The sequence below is a fragment of the Haemaphysalis longicornis genome, unplaced genomic scaffold (genome assembly GCF_048455015.1).
Source record: "Haemaphysalis longicornis isolate Haplotype H1 unplaced genomic scaffold, Haemaphysalis longicornis Haplotype H1 scaffold_10, whole genome shotgun sequence".
Lineage (NCBI taxonomy): Eukaryota > Metazoa > Arthropoda > Arachnida > Ixodida > Ixodidae > Haemaphysalis > Haemaphysalis longicornis.
In genome coordinates, this window is record NW_027526204.1 from 97,236,415 (window position 1) to 97,252,773 (window position 16,359).

A 16,359-nucleotide genomic window follows, 5' to 3' on the forward strand; every position below is an offset into this window, starting at 1 on the left:
TAAAAAAAACTCTGGCACAGTGCTTCAAGCTCATGGTGCAAGTTTTCGGAATGGTGGATGTGTCTTGAACTTGCTTTCTGTTTTTATACACGTTCGCTATTACGGTGGAGCCCGCTTATGACGATGCCGTTTATAACGGTATATCGGATATAGCGATGAACAACTATTGCATGGTCCCCTTTTGTATGCTTTCAATGGTAACATAAACCGCCTATTGCAATGCTCCAGTGCTGCGATATCAGATACGATTGAATCCAGTCGCAGTGTGCCCCGACAATGTGAGTTGCCGCTGGCATGCACTACAATGCGCCGCATCCTTTTCACCTCTTGGAAAAAGGGTCGACTGCGCCACTTATGAGAAAGCGAGGGAGGAGGAGAGCAGTCTTTTTCTGGACGCCCCTGGCGGCGCCGTACTTTGGCCTCGTCCCTGCACCCGCTCTCGAGCTAGCGCCGCTGGCTCGCGCGTTCGCTTATTGGATCTATGCCTAACTTTGCCGTCAGCATAGGAGTCAACTGTGAAAAGCTAGAGTTGACTCACCTGCCGCGGTGGCTCAGTGGCTAAGGCGTTGCACTGCTGAGCACGAGGTCGCGGGTTCGATTCCCAGCCGCGGCGGCCGCTTTTCTGATGGAGGCGAGAAGCAAAGACGCCCGTGTGTACGACATTTCGGCGCACGTTAAAGGTCCCCAGGTGGTCAAAATTAAGCCGGAGCCCTCCACTGCGGCGCACCTCATTGCCTGTGTTGCGTCGGCGCGTTAAACCCCACAATCAATCAATCAATCAAACTCTAGTTGACTTCATTAAGCAAATCTGTTGGGCAAGTTGGTGCGTTATGATTAAAAAAAATGTAGCGCGACTTGGACAACGACAGTAAAGAAGGACGACGGGACAAGCGCTTGTCTAGTCGTCCTTCTTTACTGTCGTTGTCCAAGTCGCGCTACATTTTTTTTAATCTAGTTGACTCCTTTCCACATCGCGTTCCCTTCCCAGCGGCCTACGACTCCCCGGTGCACCCCAGCCGACGGTCGTTCATCTCCCGGAACGACCCTCGCATGTTGGGCGACCATCTGGCTGCCGGTTAACGAAACCAAACTTGCGGTGCATCCGAAGGGGCCTCTGCCGCTTCCGAAGCCTTGCCCATCGCAGCAGCTGCGGCAGAGGCAACATTTTCCCTTCCGGCCCCTCCGGCCAAGCCTGGTGCGAGGCCACGCGTGAAGGTGAGTGGGCCTGGGCAGCGCATTTTGCTCACATTAGAACCTCGCCTTTATTTATTTATTTTTTTTTTCAAGGGGCTCATGAAGACAAAGTACAATTTTGGGTCGTTAAAACCACCACGTTGCACTGTGACAGTGGTACGAATTTTATGGCAAACTTCAAACAAATACTGGAGCAAACCAGGCGAAGCAGTGGCACTTTCCAGTGAATGTCTCTGGGACACCATAGGACCTTTTGTGCAATTGGTGGTTGTAGCAGGGCCTCCACTTGCGTGTGAGCATATCATTGAATGCTAACAGGCAGCTAACACATGGATAGCTGTTAGGGCTGACTCCTACTGCATCGCTGCTGCCCATATTGCGTCACTGTAGCACAAAATTTACACGTTTTTCAATGTTTCTTGTGTTTCCTTTTTCTTTCTTTTTTTTCTTCTTTTCCAGTGCTGTGGCTTTAATGGGTGCCGAGTGAGTTGGTGAACATTCGTTCTATCAAATTTGGCGAGGTTGTATTTTTTTCTTCGAGGCCCCTTTAAAGGCGAAAGCTTTAAGCGCCCAACTGTACACAAAACCAGCATTGTCATCCAGCAGAGAAATGTCCACTGGTGTAAAGAGACACTTTAGGAGCCGGGCGCGTTGCCGCCATGTTGACTGAACGTGTTGCACGGGCAAAACAAGAGTTGGCCTAGTGTGTGTGGCGTGACAGGTGAAGGTGACAGAACGAGTGGATTGGGTCTGGAAGTTGAGGCATGGTGTTTCACCAGTCCATCTGTAGTAATTCGCCTGGGAGTAATTTGCTCCAAGAAAGGGAGAAACAAAAAAAATTGGCTCCAATCCACACTGTGAAGGTGGTTGGAAAGCAAAGCTCTAAACGACACCCACAACAATTGGCCATGCGACGTCACTTGAATTCACACACATGGCCCTAGCAGCATGTGTCTGGTCCTGCTTACTTACTGCGCTCTCTCTCTCTCTCTCTAGAGAGAGAGAAGAGAGGGGGGGGTACTGTTCTTTTCGTCGAGCTTTGTATTCCCACTCTTCTTGCTGTGCGTGGTCTCCCCATGGCTGGGTTCCCTGGGACCAACATGCTTGAGAACCCCTGCTAGAGAGTAATAGAGTATTACAGAGCTGCGTATTAGAAATTTCACATTCCAGGAAAGTCTCCCTACTGTGCAGACTTGAGGGTGTTTACTCTAGGATGTTAGTGGCATAGAAACTGTAATTTGAAACATCGGGCAGTTGAAGTTTTGAAAAAAAAAGCATATGCTTTCGCACTTGTGAAAGTGTTAGTATCTGGCACACTGTTCACCTTGAAGAAGGGGATACCCAAGTTGGGCACCACTGTTGTTGGCACCATAGAAAAAGTGAGACCAGTGCGTACTGCATTGCCATGCTCGGCTGCCCAGTCTGTTCCTCTCGGATAGCATGCAACCTCTTTCCCCCCCCCCCCCCCCTGAAACACGCAGGCCTCTGGTGCGGCCAACTCCACCGTGGTGATGGCACCACGCAAGTCGGTTTCCAAGCCAGTCAGCAGCACTTTGGCCACCCGCAGAAGCCTCTTGCGTAAGAGCCTATGTCCCCTGGTGTTGTTGTGGTAGTTGTAGTTGTGGGTGGTGCATTTAGCTTGTCCTCTTGATTAGACCTGTTTTGTGGTGGGAGTGGGTGCATGTGTGCAAAAAGAAAAAGTTTAACACGTATAAAGATAAGCGAACTTGCCCAAGAGAGGTGTGTAACTAATTGGTCGTGCCAGTGGAAGCATAATCAACGACTGTGCAAAGCAAATGTGCCCTTCTGCAGACGATTGCAGTGCAGAGTTTGTTTTCAGAATCCTTGGGCTGCCCACAACACACATCCCACCTGTCTCTCGTATGGCTTCAGTTTACTCAACGTAAGACTAAATCTTGCCACTTGGGCTGAAATTTTTTTTGCTTGCCCACTTCAGTTCAGAGCTGTGGCTGTCCATTGTGAGGTACCTGGGTGATGGTGACCTTCCACATCAACAGCACACGCCTGTTATCGCATGCTCGTCTCTGCAGCACCGCCCGCTGCCTCCCGGCATCCGCAGCGGCCGTCTGCACCAGTGAAGGCCAGGGTGCCCCTTGGTCGACCTGGTGGCGCCCCCAAAGCTGCAGAGGCAACGTTGCGCCGTGGACCCTGCTGCACCGATGGCGCCCCCCTCCGTTGTGCCGAAGGTGGCTCCGGAGCGGCTGTCTGCACCAGTGAAGGCCAGGGTGCCCCTGGGTCGACCTGGTGGTGCCCCCAAGGCTGCAGAAGCAACGTTTGCCATGGACCCTGCTGCACCGATGGCGCCCCCCTCCGTTTTGCCCAAGGTGGCTCCCCGGCAGCAGACTAAGAAGCAGGTTAGCAGGGCTGGGCACTTTCCTGAGGGGGCTCTGCTGTGCACAACCCCGGCATTTTTCCCCACCTGTTTTATGTTATTGACTCCAGATATTTCACCTTGGGCAAGTGCGGTGTCAGGTGGCTGTTCGAGGCTTCGTGAACGCACATGTAAAAAGCAAAGTGCAGTGTTGCCTCAGGAATGGACCCCCTCTCCAATGCTGTCCAAGTCATTTTTGTCACTGTTTGGCAGCTCCTCTATCACATTGGCTCACCAGCAGGCCTGAAGGTTGGATTGAAGCTTCATATGCCTTGCACCGAAAGCATGGGAGGAGTGGCCAGTGTTTTTTATTTTTGGCCATCACGTGTCTGCAAGTAGAAAACATGGAATAGAGTTATGCGTTGGGTTATGCCCACTCTGAAACGCAAGGTGCGCGTCTCCACTTTGGTGACCTTTGTGTGATGCTTAAATAAGATCCAAAATTTAAGCTGACGGTGAATGTGCGTGCTTATAGGCGAACACAACTATTGTGTAGTGAAAGATGGGATAATTTTTGATGCATAACCTTGACCTGCTGGTCATTAAATGCACATGCTCTTGTCTGTGCACCTAGAGCAGTGAAATTTACAAGCTATCCTCAGGCACTTGCTTACATAATGTGCACAACTCACTGACCATCCCAAGTGCTCTATGAACAGATCTTGCAATTTGGCTTCCTAATCTCCTTGGAGTTTTTTTTGTTGTCATTGTGGTTGTTGTTTACTGAGGTATGTATAAAATTTCAGTAATGTGAAATGATCCACATGCGACTTGAGAGTGGCCATTTTCCGATTTCCCTTCTTTTAGGTCGCGGGTTCGATTCCCGGCCGTGGCGGCCGCTTTTCTGATGGAGGCGAAAAGCAAAAACGCCCATGTGTACGAGATTTCGGCGCACGTTAAAGATCCCCAGGTGGTCAAAATTAATCCGGAGCCCTTCACTACGGCGCGCCTCATCGCCTGCGTTGCGTCGGCGCGTTAAACCCCACAATCAATCAATCAATCAATCAACGATTTCCCTCCTTTTCTTTTTTGCAGGAGCCACCATCGGTACGGCCCAAGGTTCCCGCCCTCCGGGGACCAGGCAGTGCAGCCGCTACAGTGGCAGTCTCTCCTGCGGCAAGGCAGAGCATGCCAGGTATGCGAGCGTCAGTGTGGGCTAGGGGTTCTGTGGCATCAGTGTGGGCTAGTTGGTACTGTGTCGTATGGGAGCATCAGTCGGCTGGTTGGCATAGTGGAAGCTCATTGTGTGCTAGTCAGCGTGGGCTAGTTCTGTGGCGTCAGTGTGGGCTAGTTGGTACTGTGGCGTATGTTAGCATCAGTGTGGGCTAGTTGGTACTGTGGCGTATGTTAGCGGCAGTGTGGGCTAGTTGGTATAGTGGAAGCTCATTACAGTAGAATCTCAATGATATCAATCTTGTGGGACCACGAAAAATATTAGTATCCGAAGTTCGTATGAACCAACACGAACACAAAAATTGAGCACTAAAATGTTTTTGTTTATTTATTTTCCCACTTTGGCGTGAAGAAATCCATGTTTTTATGCCTTTTTTAACCTCCATGTCTACGAGCAGTCCTTTCTGGACTGCATTAAACTTTGCACTCGTCTCCTCACTCACGGTGCCCAAGCTCACTACACACCGCAACAGTCAAGGCGTGAACCAGCGTGAACCGCATGGCGCATTTTTGCACATGCTTCGAGTGCAATGGCGGGTCCCACGCCATCTTTTCATGCCCGTGGCAGCAAATGACGCGAGACGCGCGCGTCAGTGGGAGGAGCTTGACGACTTGTGCAAATGGTGAGGCGTGTGCCTCATGGCAGCAGTTCCGAAGCGCTCGAGACAGCCAGTTTATGGTCCCTAGAAACTAGCCGGCTGGCTCCGCCGGATATGTTTAGTCTTACCACCTCGGCAGAGATTTCATGGGCGCTTTCGCTAGCGGGGCCGATATTTTATAGTACTGTTTTCGCCCACATTATCAGCTCCTTTACCAGACAAGCAACTTCGTGTGTGCCTTGAGCGGCATTTTTAAAGAGTACTTAGAAGCGGTCGCTCGAGTGTCTCGCACCTTTTTGCAGCCGAAGCCGCTGCCATGTTGCCGCTGCCGGCTGTGCGCAGTGTGCGTGTGATTCCGCGCGGCGTTTTCACGAGCAGAAAACAGCCCGGCCGTTTCTGCAGAAAGAGTGACAGACCGGAGAGAGCCCGTACGTCGCCGTCGCTTGCTCGCTCCGCAGTCGGGCGCCTCGCCGGCTAATTCGTATCATCCATAGAGCCGCGCAGGTCCGTCTGTAACAGCTGAAATTTTGTGAAATTTTGCCCATTGCAAACAATGCAATTTTCACACAACTTCTTAGAAATTCGTGTCATCCTGAAATTAGTTTCACCCAGAATCGTATCATTGCGATTCCACTTTAATTTGAAATCCATCAATGCGGACTTCCTTTGAACTCTCGATGATTTGTCGGTGTTCGCAATGGGTAATTGGTACGTACTAGCAGCCCCTGGCTTGCAGAGCTCCTTGGACATAGAAGTTGGCCCATAGTGAGTGCAGTGCGTTGCAAAACAAAACCAAATTTACTGGATGCGAAACGAGAGATCAGCGCAAGCAGGAGCGCAGAAGGGGAAAACTGCGCTTGACTGGTGGAGCCAGTGCAGGCCACTGCTCCGGTGCACGTGGTGGGTTTTTGCATGCTGTACCAAGTCTTTGCTGTAACAGCCAATGTTCTGGCGTGAGCCATTACAGGTTTTTGTACTGTGAGGCCTGCAATCAGCTGCGATCTAAGGATGAGTGCGAATGAGTTGGCCACTCATAACGCCTGCCCACTCAGTCAAAATTTGCTTAATTCAGATAATGTATGGTCTCCCCTTTGAGTTTGACGAGCTTTCTCTGTAGTTATGGCAACAAGACATTTTCTTACCGAACGAGGAGAATGGAGTGAAAGGACAACGCACGCAAAGTGCTAGGCATTGATGCTGCACGCCAGGTTGCACAACACGAGAATCTTCTACTTCTTTAGGGCACATCATATGGCACTTGTGTTGTGCCATCTGATATGCAGTGAAGAACTGGTTTATCTTTAGCGCTTGTTCCAGGTGCTTTGTTCATGTTTTTCTTTTGTGCAGTGCAAAGTTTTTCTTGGCCTCCCGCTGCCTTTCACTCCTATTTCCCCCCCCTGAATTCATGGCACAGAGCTGAACGTAATTGCTACTTATGCCATTTCCGTCGCAGTGGGGCCTTCTGTACGAACCAACCCTGAGTCATCCTCAATTTAAGTTGAACCCTCTTAGTGAGCCTCCAAGTTTCTGCCCCATAGGTGAGTGCTGGTAAAATACAGCTGTCATACACTTCCTTCTTCAGAAACAATGGTAGGCTGCCATTCATTATCTGAGAATGCCTGCCGAATGCACTCCACCACATTCTTACAACATCCCTTACAACCTCCCATGTAAGGCTGTATGCTGCTTTTGAAACCCTCTCCCTCCCCCAAAGGTGATTTCTTTGGGTTCAGGGGACGGTCTTACCGCGGTGGTGAAAAATTGCGAATAGTGGACGACGAAATGCGCACGTCGATCTCTTCTTTGAACCAAAAGTTAAGTTTTAAGCAGTGTAGCGCACATTTCTTTTAGTTTACTACTTTGTATCTGCAAAGGAGGCCTTGCGTAAGGATGAGCAAGTCATCTTTTTTTTTCTCCCTTCCGATTAATACTGCAGAATGCATGCTATACAAATAAAGCAAGTATGAATACAGGCCTCCCCATTTTATTAAAGTGTGCAATTTACTACATTTGTATTCAATGACATTCCACTGTACATAAACTAACCTCTGAGGTTTGGCCACTGTTTGCTGTTTTTTGGATTCGCAGCTATCCCAATGGATCGCCATTTGCTTTGAATTCGATTCAATCTTGACGCCTCTGTTTAGTGCACGCCTTACTTTGGGTCGCAAGTCGTAAAGTTTGAGACGGCCGTTAAAGCAGTGAGCGTGGTTCTCAAGGAGTCTTCTCCTCTCCCGCGCCGCGGTGGCTCAGCGGCTATGTTGCCGCGCTGCTGAGCCCAAGGACGCGGGTCCGATTCCCGGCGACGGAGGCCGCTTTTCTAATGCAGGCGAAAAGCAAAAATGCTGGGTGTTTGAGATTTTAGCACATGTTATACACCCCTGTCACACGGGCACTTTCAATCGCGATTGGAGTGAATTGCGATCGAGTTTTTGAGCGCGCTCGACGCACTGCCGCTGCTACACGGCACGTTTCAATCGCGATCGAGAAGTTGCACCGGTTGCATTCGTGTACGCCAGATGGCGCCAACAATGTACTTGCGGCCGGCGTCTGGTAACTTCCAGCGGTCGTAGGTATACGTAACTACGTAAATGTTACCTCACGCTTATATGGGTCAAGTTATTTGACACAATTTGTGGCACAAGTTGAAGTTGTCACCTTCTGTGCCATTACTGAGTGGGGACGAAAGTATCGCCGCTTTTGTTCGATCGCGCTTGGAAGCCTCGAGTGTGCTTGAGAAACCAGGATTGAGTTCGAGCAGGATTGAGCTTGTTCGCGATTGAAACTGCCGTGTGGCAGCACCCGATCCGGATTGAGCTTGATCCGGATCGATTCAATCGTGATTGAAAGTGCCCGTGTGACACGGGTATTAAAGGTGCCCAGGTGGTAAAATTTAGTCTTGAGCCCTCCAATGTGGTGCGCCTCATCGTCCGCGTAGTGTCAGCGTGTTAAGCCCCTACAATTAATCAATCTCCTCTCCCTTCTCTCCCCCAGTGGGCGGTGGCTTCTCGCGGCTGCCGACCATGCCAGGCTCCTCTGCATCCACAAGGGCGGCACTGCTTGCTCCCGTGCCCGAATCGCCTTCAGCCCGGCTGTCATCGACGCCCGTTCGGTGGGTGCTGGTTTAGTGGGGCTGTGTGTGTGGGGTCGGTTGTAGCTGTAGTTATTAAAGGTATGATAGACAGGGTATCTAGCAAGAGCTATGAGCCCCTGCATAGCTTTGGCTGCACGGAATAGGTGGAAATAGGTCACAGTGCACCGTTTCCTATGGGCCTGTATAGCCCCACTTGTAAAGACTGGTATGTGCCTTGTCCATCACACAAGTCACTTCAATCGCACCTTGTCCCATCATATGTAGAGTGGAAATCTTGCCCGTGTAGCAACACACCTTCATCATGTAATCAGAAGTGTGAAAAAAAGCATTGGGTGTTTGGTGTTGAGTGTTAAGGGTTTGGTGTTAAGCAGGGATGTTAAGTCTGTGCGGCGATCACGCGGGGAGCTCAGAACTGTCCATTGTGACAGACGGAGAGAGTAAGGAACCAGGCAGCACGCCTGGCAAAGGAGAAAGGGCACCGGTGAACTCGGCAGGCATAGCCCAAAAAATGTAGGTCCTAGAGGAACCCTGCACCACCTACCAAACCGCTGTCTGCTTTCTTAGGCCAGTGGCCACACCTTTACTAAATAGATTCACGCTATACTGCTATGCCCATGAATTGGCGGTAATCTCCCACATCGCTGCATGGAAATTGAAATGAATCCTTCCCTACTCGAACCTAAAACCGAGAGATTGTTCTACAGCCAAGCTGTTAGCCTCACATTGGTCAGAAAATTTTGTGCCTTAAACAGAGCAGGACCAAGCAGTTCTCGCAAAAGATGCCGAGCGCATGCGCCGGGCGGCTAATCAGGCATTAGAGCTCAGTATTCCTGCAAAAAAACTCAAAACAAGCACTGAAACTGCATTACAGATAAGGTGCCTATGAACCCCTTTTCCCCCATGCGTTACTGGTACAGATGAGTTTTGCAGCTGCTCTCTGAAAAAGGGTTGACACCAGTCGAGGGCGAAAGCATGCGTCAGGCCAGGCGGGACCCAACATTTGCCGCCCGAGCAGCCGAGCGACAAGCCTACAGAGAGGAGGAATATTTCATACCCTACCCCGTCAGCATGTGTAGTGGTTTACAAACCCTTCGCTAGACATCCACTTTCGCAGGGCGGGGTGGCGACCATATTTTTCGGTTTTGCTTCCGGACAAAATAATACAAGTTTTGTTTTCTGTTTGGCCTTTTTTTTTTTAGTTTTTCATTTCGACACCCTTATTGCATGTGAGGGGGCATTCGGGTAATGCAGAAGCTCTCTTGTCTCTTACCCCCTTTCCCTCTAGTGTGGGGTGAAACAAAGGCTCAAGTCGAGGGTGACTGTAGAAATGTTGTTGGACGTTATGTGCAGGGTACACAGTTGACGTGCATGTGTGTGCTTAGTTCACCTGAATATACCCACCGCGGTTGCTCAGTGGCTAAGGCGTTGCGCTTCTGAGCACGAGGTGACGGGTTTGATTCCCGGCCGCGGCGGCCGCTTTTCTGCTAAAGGCGAAAAGCAAAAACGGCCGTCTGCGTGCATGAGATTTCGGCGCACGTTAAAGATCACCAGGTGGTCAAAATTAATCCGGAGCCCTCCAGTGCGGCGCGCCTCATCGCCTGTGTTGCGTTGGCGCGTTAAACCTGCCCAATCAATCAGTTCGACTGAATATATGTCCTTCCAGTTTTTAAATTTAAATTTCTATGCAGGCTTCGGCAGGTATTATGTCATGGGGTATGCGGTCTGTGTGGCTCCTTGTAGAATAAAGCAATAAAGCTCTGGTATTCAGTTCAAGGTGATTTCGTAAATCAAGCAAAGCTGCCAATGAAGCACGTTTTTCTGCGGAATTGCTTTGCGATAGCGCAATCCAAGAGAACATTTATTCGGGGCTACTTTGTATTAGGCAACTCGCGTGTAACGCTTTAACTACTGAAAGCAGGTTTACAGCCTGAAATTACCTGGTGACACAATGAGTGTCGTCGCAGCTGTGGACCAATAGTCAAAAAAGGTAATGAGAGAAATGACACCTTTGTGTCCCGGAGTAGTGAACGTTAATGAGCCGAATAGTTTGAAGGCAACCTGTACGTTGCACGCTTAAAGGCGGGAAAGTAATCGGTATTTTATTGCTTTCTTCGGCATGTCTTAGGTGCGATTTTTCAGATGTCGATAAATGCAATGCTGCAGCAACCTGCCACTAAAGTGTTGTGCCTGTTGAAGAAAATGTAACTCAAACTTGGTGCTCATTCATTTTATGCAGGGGGGACCTCCCTCCACTGGAAAACGCTGGCTGCCCGGAACTCACCCCTATCCGTCGGCAGTGAGGGCTGCCCGCAGACGTCAGCCATTAAAGGCTATTTTTTATTCTTCACATACCTTTTTTTAACTGCACCACACTGTGTTGTAACAGTGCTTTTAACCTTTTAGTGGCCACCTTCAAAATGACGTGTTGTAAATACTACAGCTCAAATGTTTTCTACTCATTTGCGTACATGCCTTTGTGTTTTTTAGGCGATGTTTTTTATACCTATTTGTTGTGCAGTGAGCTAAGATCTGCTTCTTCTGCATGTGCTGCCCTAAGTGGGCCAAATTGTTAAAAAATGGTGTGGAAATTGTTCACTGTTCCCTATGCATCTATCACCAACTCCATGTGTTATGCATCTAGATGCGCTGTGATATAAGGACATTTTTACAAATGGAGTGATGTGTTACTTGTGGGCATAGAGTTAATACATTGCCAAGGGTGTTGTCAACATGGCCAGTTCTAGATATCTTTATTTCGACAAAGTACTGCTTCAGTACAATCAAGACTCTAGAATGTGCCCGGGCTTGTAGATGTCTTTTGATCCTGCATTTTCTACATGGCTTGTGCCATATATTCTGGTTTTCTTTTTAGTACTGACCTGCAATGGATTTTTAGGTTTGTTGCAGCTGTTTTTAGTTTAAAGGAGGCAACGTTTGGGCAGGTTTTTGCCTGCTCCCTAATGATTTTAATTGTGGGGTTGTAAATAAACCTATTGCACACACAGCACTGTGTTCCCTTTTCTCATTTCTCCTTTGTCTGCCTTCAGATACTGGTGGGCAGTTTGTGCCAGTTTTTGTGACCAAGTTTTGTTGACGTTGCCAACTTGCCAATTTCATACAATGTCCATCCAGAAAGAAATGCGGCAGAGTGCAAAATTTGTAAACTTGTGCTGTTGGCTGAGTCTTGCGTATTTTTGGGACTTCGGGACGTGGTTGTCAATGAAGCTGACAATCGAGAGCAAGAGACGAAATGCGATTTACTGTGGGTGTTGTTGAAATAGGTGGAATTCGAAACAATACACAATTTGCTGTTTGGCATACTTCAGAGCTAAATAGCTGAATGAAACTGAGTAATAGTACAGATATAGGGCTCTTTGTGTCGCGGTATCTTTCTCGTGCAGCTGGAATAGCTCGGTAGTGGTGGCTTCGTGTTTAAACCTCTAATTTGGCCCTCGTTTATTCGGAAGCTCCGGTATTTCAAAGTTTCTACTCCCTCTCTTCAAAAAAATTTCTCTACGGCGGCAGGCCTTCATTATATCGGCGCAAATTGCCACACGCACCGCTTAGTTCGAACCAACGCCTCCGAAGTTCACCTTGCATGACCAACTTCTTCGCAAGGTAAAGGTATGCATTGAATTGTAAATGTGCTTTTGTCATTCATTCTATAATTTGACACTCAATTAATTTTTACTTTTTTTATCTAGAGATCTGAATTAATGAGCTTTCACTGTAATAATGTAAAAGCTGCGACAAAGTTATTCTTGATGCCGGCTGAAGTAAAGATCCTCGTGGTTCAAAGTCATTGCTGTTTTAGTGAACCGTGCTGCTGCTGTGGAATTCTGGGTATCGTTTGGAATTGTGAGACATTCACAACTCCGCTCGGAATTAACAGGTGTAACTGTACACAAGAGTCCAGTTGGAACAAATTAAGGTTGACAACTTATTACAATCTCCTGAACAAGACAGATTCATTTTGCCTCAGTCTGGAGCATGGGCGTCGCCAGGATTTTGTCTCGAAGGGAGGAAATGCGTTCAATGGCGGGGTTAGAGGAAGGGGGGGGGGGTAAGGGTGACTTGTGTGACACCACAGCGATATTCTTGCTATCAAATAGGATAGCCTCGGAGGTGTACAAAAGAAAGGGGAGGAAACATGCACTTTGCTTCCAGTGCAGATAACACAACCTGTTGCGGCCAGATGCTGAAAACGAAACAGAATAACAGAAAAGCTTCACGGCAACATTCACAATAAACAACCCAAACAAAATTATTACAAGAATGAAATATGTACAATGCGCCCGACAGAAGTACATTGTGCATTTTAAACATGAAGTATACTGCTCAAACATACGGGACCAATGAGAGCTATTTGTTTTATTGCGAGCAGTGTATTATTCCATAGTTTGGATTCCAAGATTAACAGTGCGATGACCATACACATGTATTTTTCGTAGATTTAGGTTCCCTTGGAGGGCGTGTATGGTGTGGAATTTGGGTTGTATAAAATGAAAGGAATGGTTCGATGTTTTTACGATTTTTGGAGCTAGGAATGTCGTTATTGCTACATTTTGCTACGGGCAAATGAATCGAAATACACACAGACATGCACAGACAGGCGGAGTGACAGAAAAAGTAACATTTTCCCAGTTAAGTAGCAAAGAAAGATTATCTTTAAAGGCACAGCCCTTGAGTTTACAACTCGCGTCAGTTTCAAATAGAGCTGTGGCGATCCCGCCCCAATTTGGAAGCTTGTTGCGGCGCTTTGAGGGAATTGATAGTGAATGCCTCGGCTCCATTCAGAACTCTGCCCGACGAAGAGGCAACCACTATCCTGTCTTACATCGTAAGGTAGATTCATAGATTCGCTCAGTACATTTCGTTTCCTTTTTCATTCTGTCACACAAGTTTTCTCGACCATGCTGTCGCGAAACCGGCTTGGTGCAATTTGCTATCACACATAGCACGCCAAGCAGAGGCAACTTGGCTGTTTGTGCTTGTTGAGGGAAACTCTGGAAGAGGCAGGAGAAGTTTCTTTTCCACCCGGGAAACGTGTGTTTTTGGTTGACAAGAGGAAACTCAGTGCAACGGGAAGCTATTTTAAGTGAAATAAAAACGAAGAAAAGCGCACAGACAACCACGACACAGTCCTTGCAACCGAGTGTCCGAACACATCAACTAGTGTCCGGACACTAGTTGATGCCCTCCCGACACCCTCAGTCCCTGCTGTTGAATGAGTTGCAAACCTCCAAACGTATTATAACAACTATCCGGCCACATCGCAGCTATTGGCCCCCAATGCCTGCCAACCTCTCGCATTGATGTCTGCCTTCGACTCCTTGCTCCAGCCCCTAAAATCGCAGCTCCTGCCCCGCCAAAGAACAAAAAAGCGCGTCATCCCTATTTCATATTTGCCGCGCTTTCGAGGCGCTTTTTCAAAGAAAGTGCTACGAGTTGTGCCGCGCCTCCGCCAGATGGCGCCACGGGTCCCGCGACCGAGAAAGACGCAGTAAAACATCCCCCTCACGAGGTGCACAATCAAATGCAGAGCATTTCCGGGGGCGCACGACGTTTAAGTAGTTTGTGTTACGTTAATGTTGTTGCACTTGTGGCAACTGCTGACGAGAGAGCGCTCGTCAGCAGTAATTTGAATGAGTCAACAATATAAGGCGCGTTCGGAGCGTCCCATTCTGTGTCGGCTTTGTGGCGCAGTGGGTAGAGTACCATGTACATTACGTTCCGCCCGCAGGGTCGAGGGATCGAAACCGGGCGCCGGATAGTATTTTTTTTTATATATTTAGGGAGGGGTGGACTACGGACGTCAACGCGGGTGACATCGTGAGTTACTGAAATGCTCTGCATTTAAAACGAGTCAACGCAATGAGGACCGCCAGTGGCACGTCGGTCGAGCACGCGGAACTATTCCCCGTGGAGGAGTGTGATTTTGTTGGTTGCTGCTTGGATGGCTACACCAGCTGTTATAACAAACAATACAATGGCAGTCTTCCTAGGCTTCGTTAATGAGAGCAGTTCGGCCCATCCGTCGACACAACCGCTGTCCATCCATCTGTCCTTCCATCCGATGACCTGTCAGTCTGTCTGTAACTGGAATGGACTGGGAATGTTAGTTACAAACTAGCATGCTGATTCGGTGTTTACTGAGCCTCTGGTAACGGGTGGGCAAGTGAGAAAATTGGGAATAAAAAGAGACGAAAGTCACATTTTTCTCGTGTATTCGGGTGGTCACTTTGTAGACTCTGCAGCGCTCTGAAAACTGGCTGTCCGTTTGGGGGTGCCCAAGTTGGGCACTCGAACTATGTCCAGGTGGTCGCCTCAGAGCGTCGTCATCGGACTCGAAGCTCCTCCTCCGACTGGTCTGACTATAAATTGGGAGCGCCGCCGAAATCTGGGAACAAGTTGTCAGGTGACGCCGGCCATCGCACAGATCACCTGCGGCCCGCGCAGTTTTTAAGGGTTTGGCAAAAATGGAACTCCGTGAACCGTACGTAAATCCCCAAGACTGTATACCGTAAGTGAGGTGACAGTAAAAACTACGGAAGGGTACAATACATCATGCTTTACTGTCAAAGTGTTTGTGCACTGAAATTATGTGGAGCACTCAAGTGACATTTCTTTTGCTAAGTTCTTCGATGTGATGTGCTCAGTTTACTGATTTAATAAAGGTTACTCTTAAATGTTTTGATTTCTCAACCTTACTGAGTGCTATATTTCCCTTGAAGAATTTCAAGTCTTCTATCAGATTCTTTTCGGTTAGAGAAAGAAAACTAGGAATTTTGTTTGTATAATGTTTGCAACTAATTTATTACTGTCGCACCACCGTAGTTTAAATTTGCCGTAGTTTCAGCTTTTAAACTCTGACGAGAGATGAGTAAAGCTATATAATCACCCTAGATAGTGGTGTTACGGTTAGGATTAATATGGTTAGGACCATAATTGGGATTATGGTAAGGGACGGGAGTGTCCCTCATTCGCCCTCTTCTTGTCCCACGCATTTTGGCTCCGAACAAGATAACACTGTCATCTTATTTCTCACCGCCATTTGAATATGCCTTACCTTGCGACGAGTCAATGTGGCTGCTATGATAAAGCATTGACGTGGTGACTGTCGTGTTTGTTGACTATGAAAAGCTGCATATACTACAACACGGCACCGTGCAGATAACCGACGTAGAAGTTTGCTTGACGGACGTCCACATGTGTAGCGCTGAAACGCAAGTACATTAAGTGCGGAAGTAATAGCTATCCTGAATGTCGTGGATTTGAAAAAAATGCAGCTGGTTTAGGAAGCAATGCGGAAAAAATGACTTATTCAGCGCAACTGCCAGCGTTTATTGTCGGTTGCAGCAAACAGCTCCCAGCATGGTCGAATTTGCAAACAAAGCCAAATTAAAGGAATTTGGTTTAGCCCTAAGTGAGTGAATTTGAATACGAGTGGAAATCAAATTCAGGGCCCCGGAATGCCCGTTGACCACAAATCAAGCACACAAGTTCGACACTGCAACTGAAACCTACTGAGGGTGATCCAACTGAATACGTTGTGAACTTCGACTCAGAAAACGTTGGCAATGTGTACACGCGGCCGGCTCTTCAAAGAGTCATTATTTGGCACATCAACCCCACCGTTTTCTTAAAAAACGGTAGGGCTGCAACATATTCGCTCGGGTGGGTTTGGCAGGAAATATTACAGCTGGCGTCACAGGTGATGGTCAAATCACCGATTTTAATTGGCCTGTAGATTAACTGCGCACTTAAAGAAGCACTCAGCGCCGTTCAGTTGAACAATAATGCTTTCGAATTCCCTACTCATAACAAACGATTAGACGCCCTCAGAATTCTATTAGGTGCTTGTTTGCTGCTGGATTTGTGAATTTTTTGCAGAATGTTTTGCCAGC

The 16,359-nt window shown here is 48.2% G+C and overlaps 2 protein-coding genes across 2 annotated transcripts in view; both read left to right on the top strand.

Moving 5' to 3' along the window:
- Positions 1 to 3,293, top strand: part of LOC144159953 (uncharacterized) — a 19,873-nt gene extending 16,580 nt beyond the window's left edge. The window contains exons 4-6 of the mRNA XM_077691596.1: positions 1,145 to 1,215; positions 2,676 to 2,803; positions 3,152 to 3,293. Coding sequence (XP_077547722.1) covers positions 1,145 to 1,215; positions 2,676 to 2,803; positions 3,152 to 3,293 — 341 coding nt within the window. The remainder of the gene's footprint in view (positions 1 to 1,144; positions 1,216 to 2,675; positions 2,804 to 3,151) is intronic.
- LOC144157846 (uncharacterized) lies at positions 1,004 to 11,449 on the top strand. The gene is made up of 6 exons (XM_077688579.1): positions 1,004 to 1,215; positions 2,676 to 2,772; positions 3,246 to 3,569; positions 4,622 to 4,721; positions 8,353 to 8,470; positions 10,689 to 11,449. The coding sequence occupies exons 3-6, from the start codon at positions 3,375 to 3,377 to the stop codon at positions 10,750 to 10,752; spliced, it is 477 nt and encodes a 158-aa protein (XP_077544705.1). The 5' UTR covers positions 1,004 to 1,215; positions 2,676 to 2,772; positions 3,246 to 3,374; the 3' UTR covers positions 10,753 to 11,449.
- Positions 11,450 to 16,359: the final 4,910 nt, after the last annotated feature.

Excerpts from the sequence above, each read along its gene's own strand:
- LOC144157846 (XM_077688579.1), top strand. The coding sequence starts at position 3,375 with ATGGCGCCCCCCTCCGTTGTGCCGAAGGTGGCTCCGGAGCGGCTGTCT. Across the intron at positions 3,570-4,621 it reads GGCAGCAGACTAAGAAGCAG|GAGCCACCATCGGTACGGCC; the intron begins GTTAGCAGGGCT and ends TCTTTTTTGCAG. Across the intron at positions 4,722-8,352 it reads GGCAAGGCAGAGCATGCCAG|TGGGCGGTGGCTTCTCGCGG; the intron begins GTATGCGAGCGT and ends TCTCTCCCCCAG.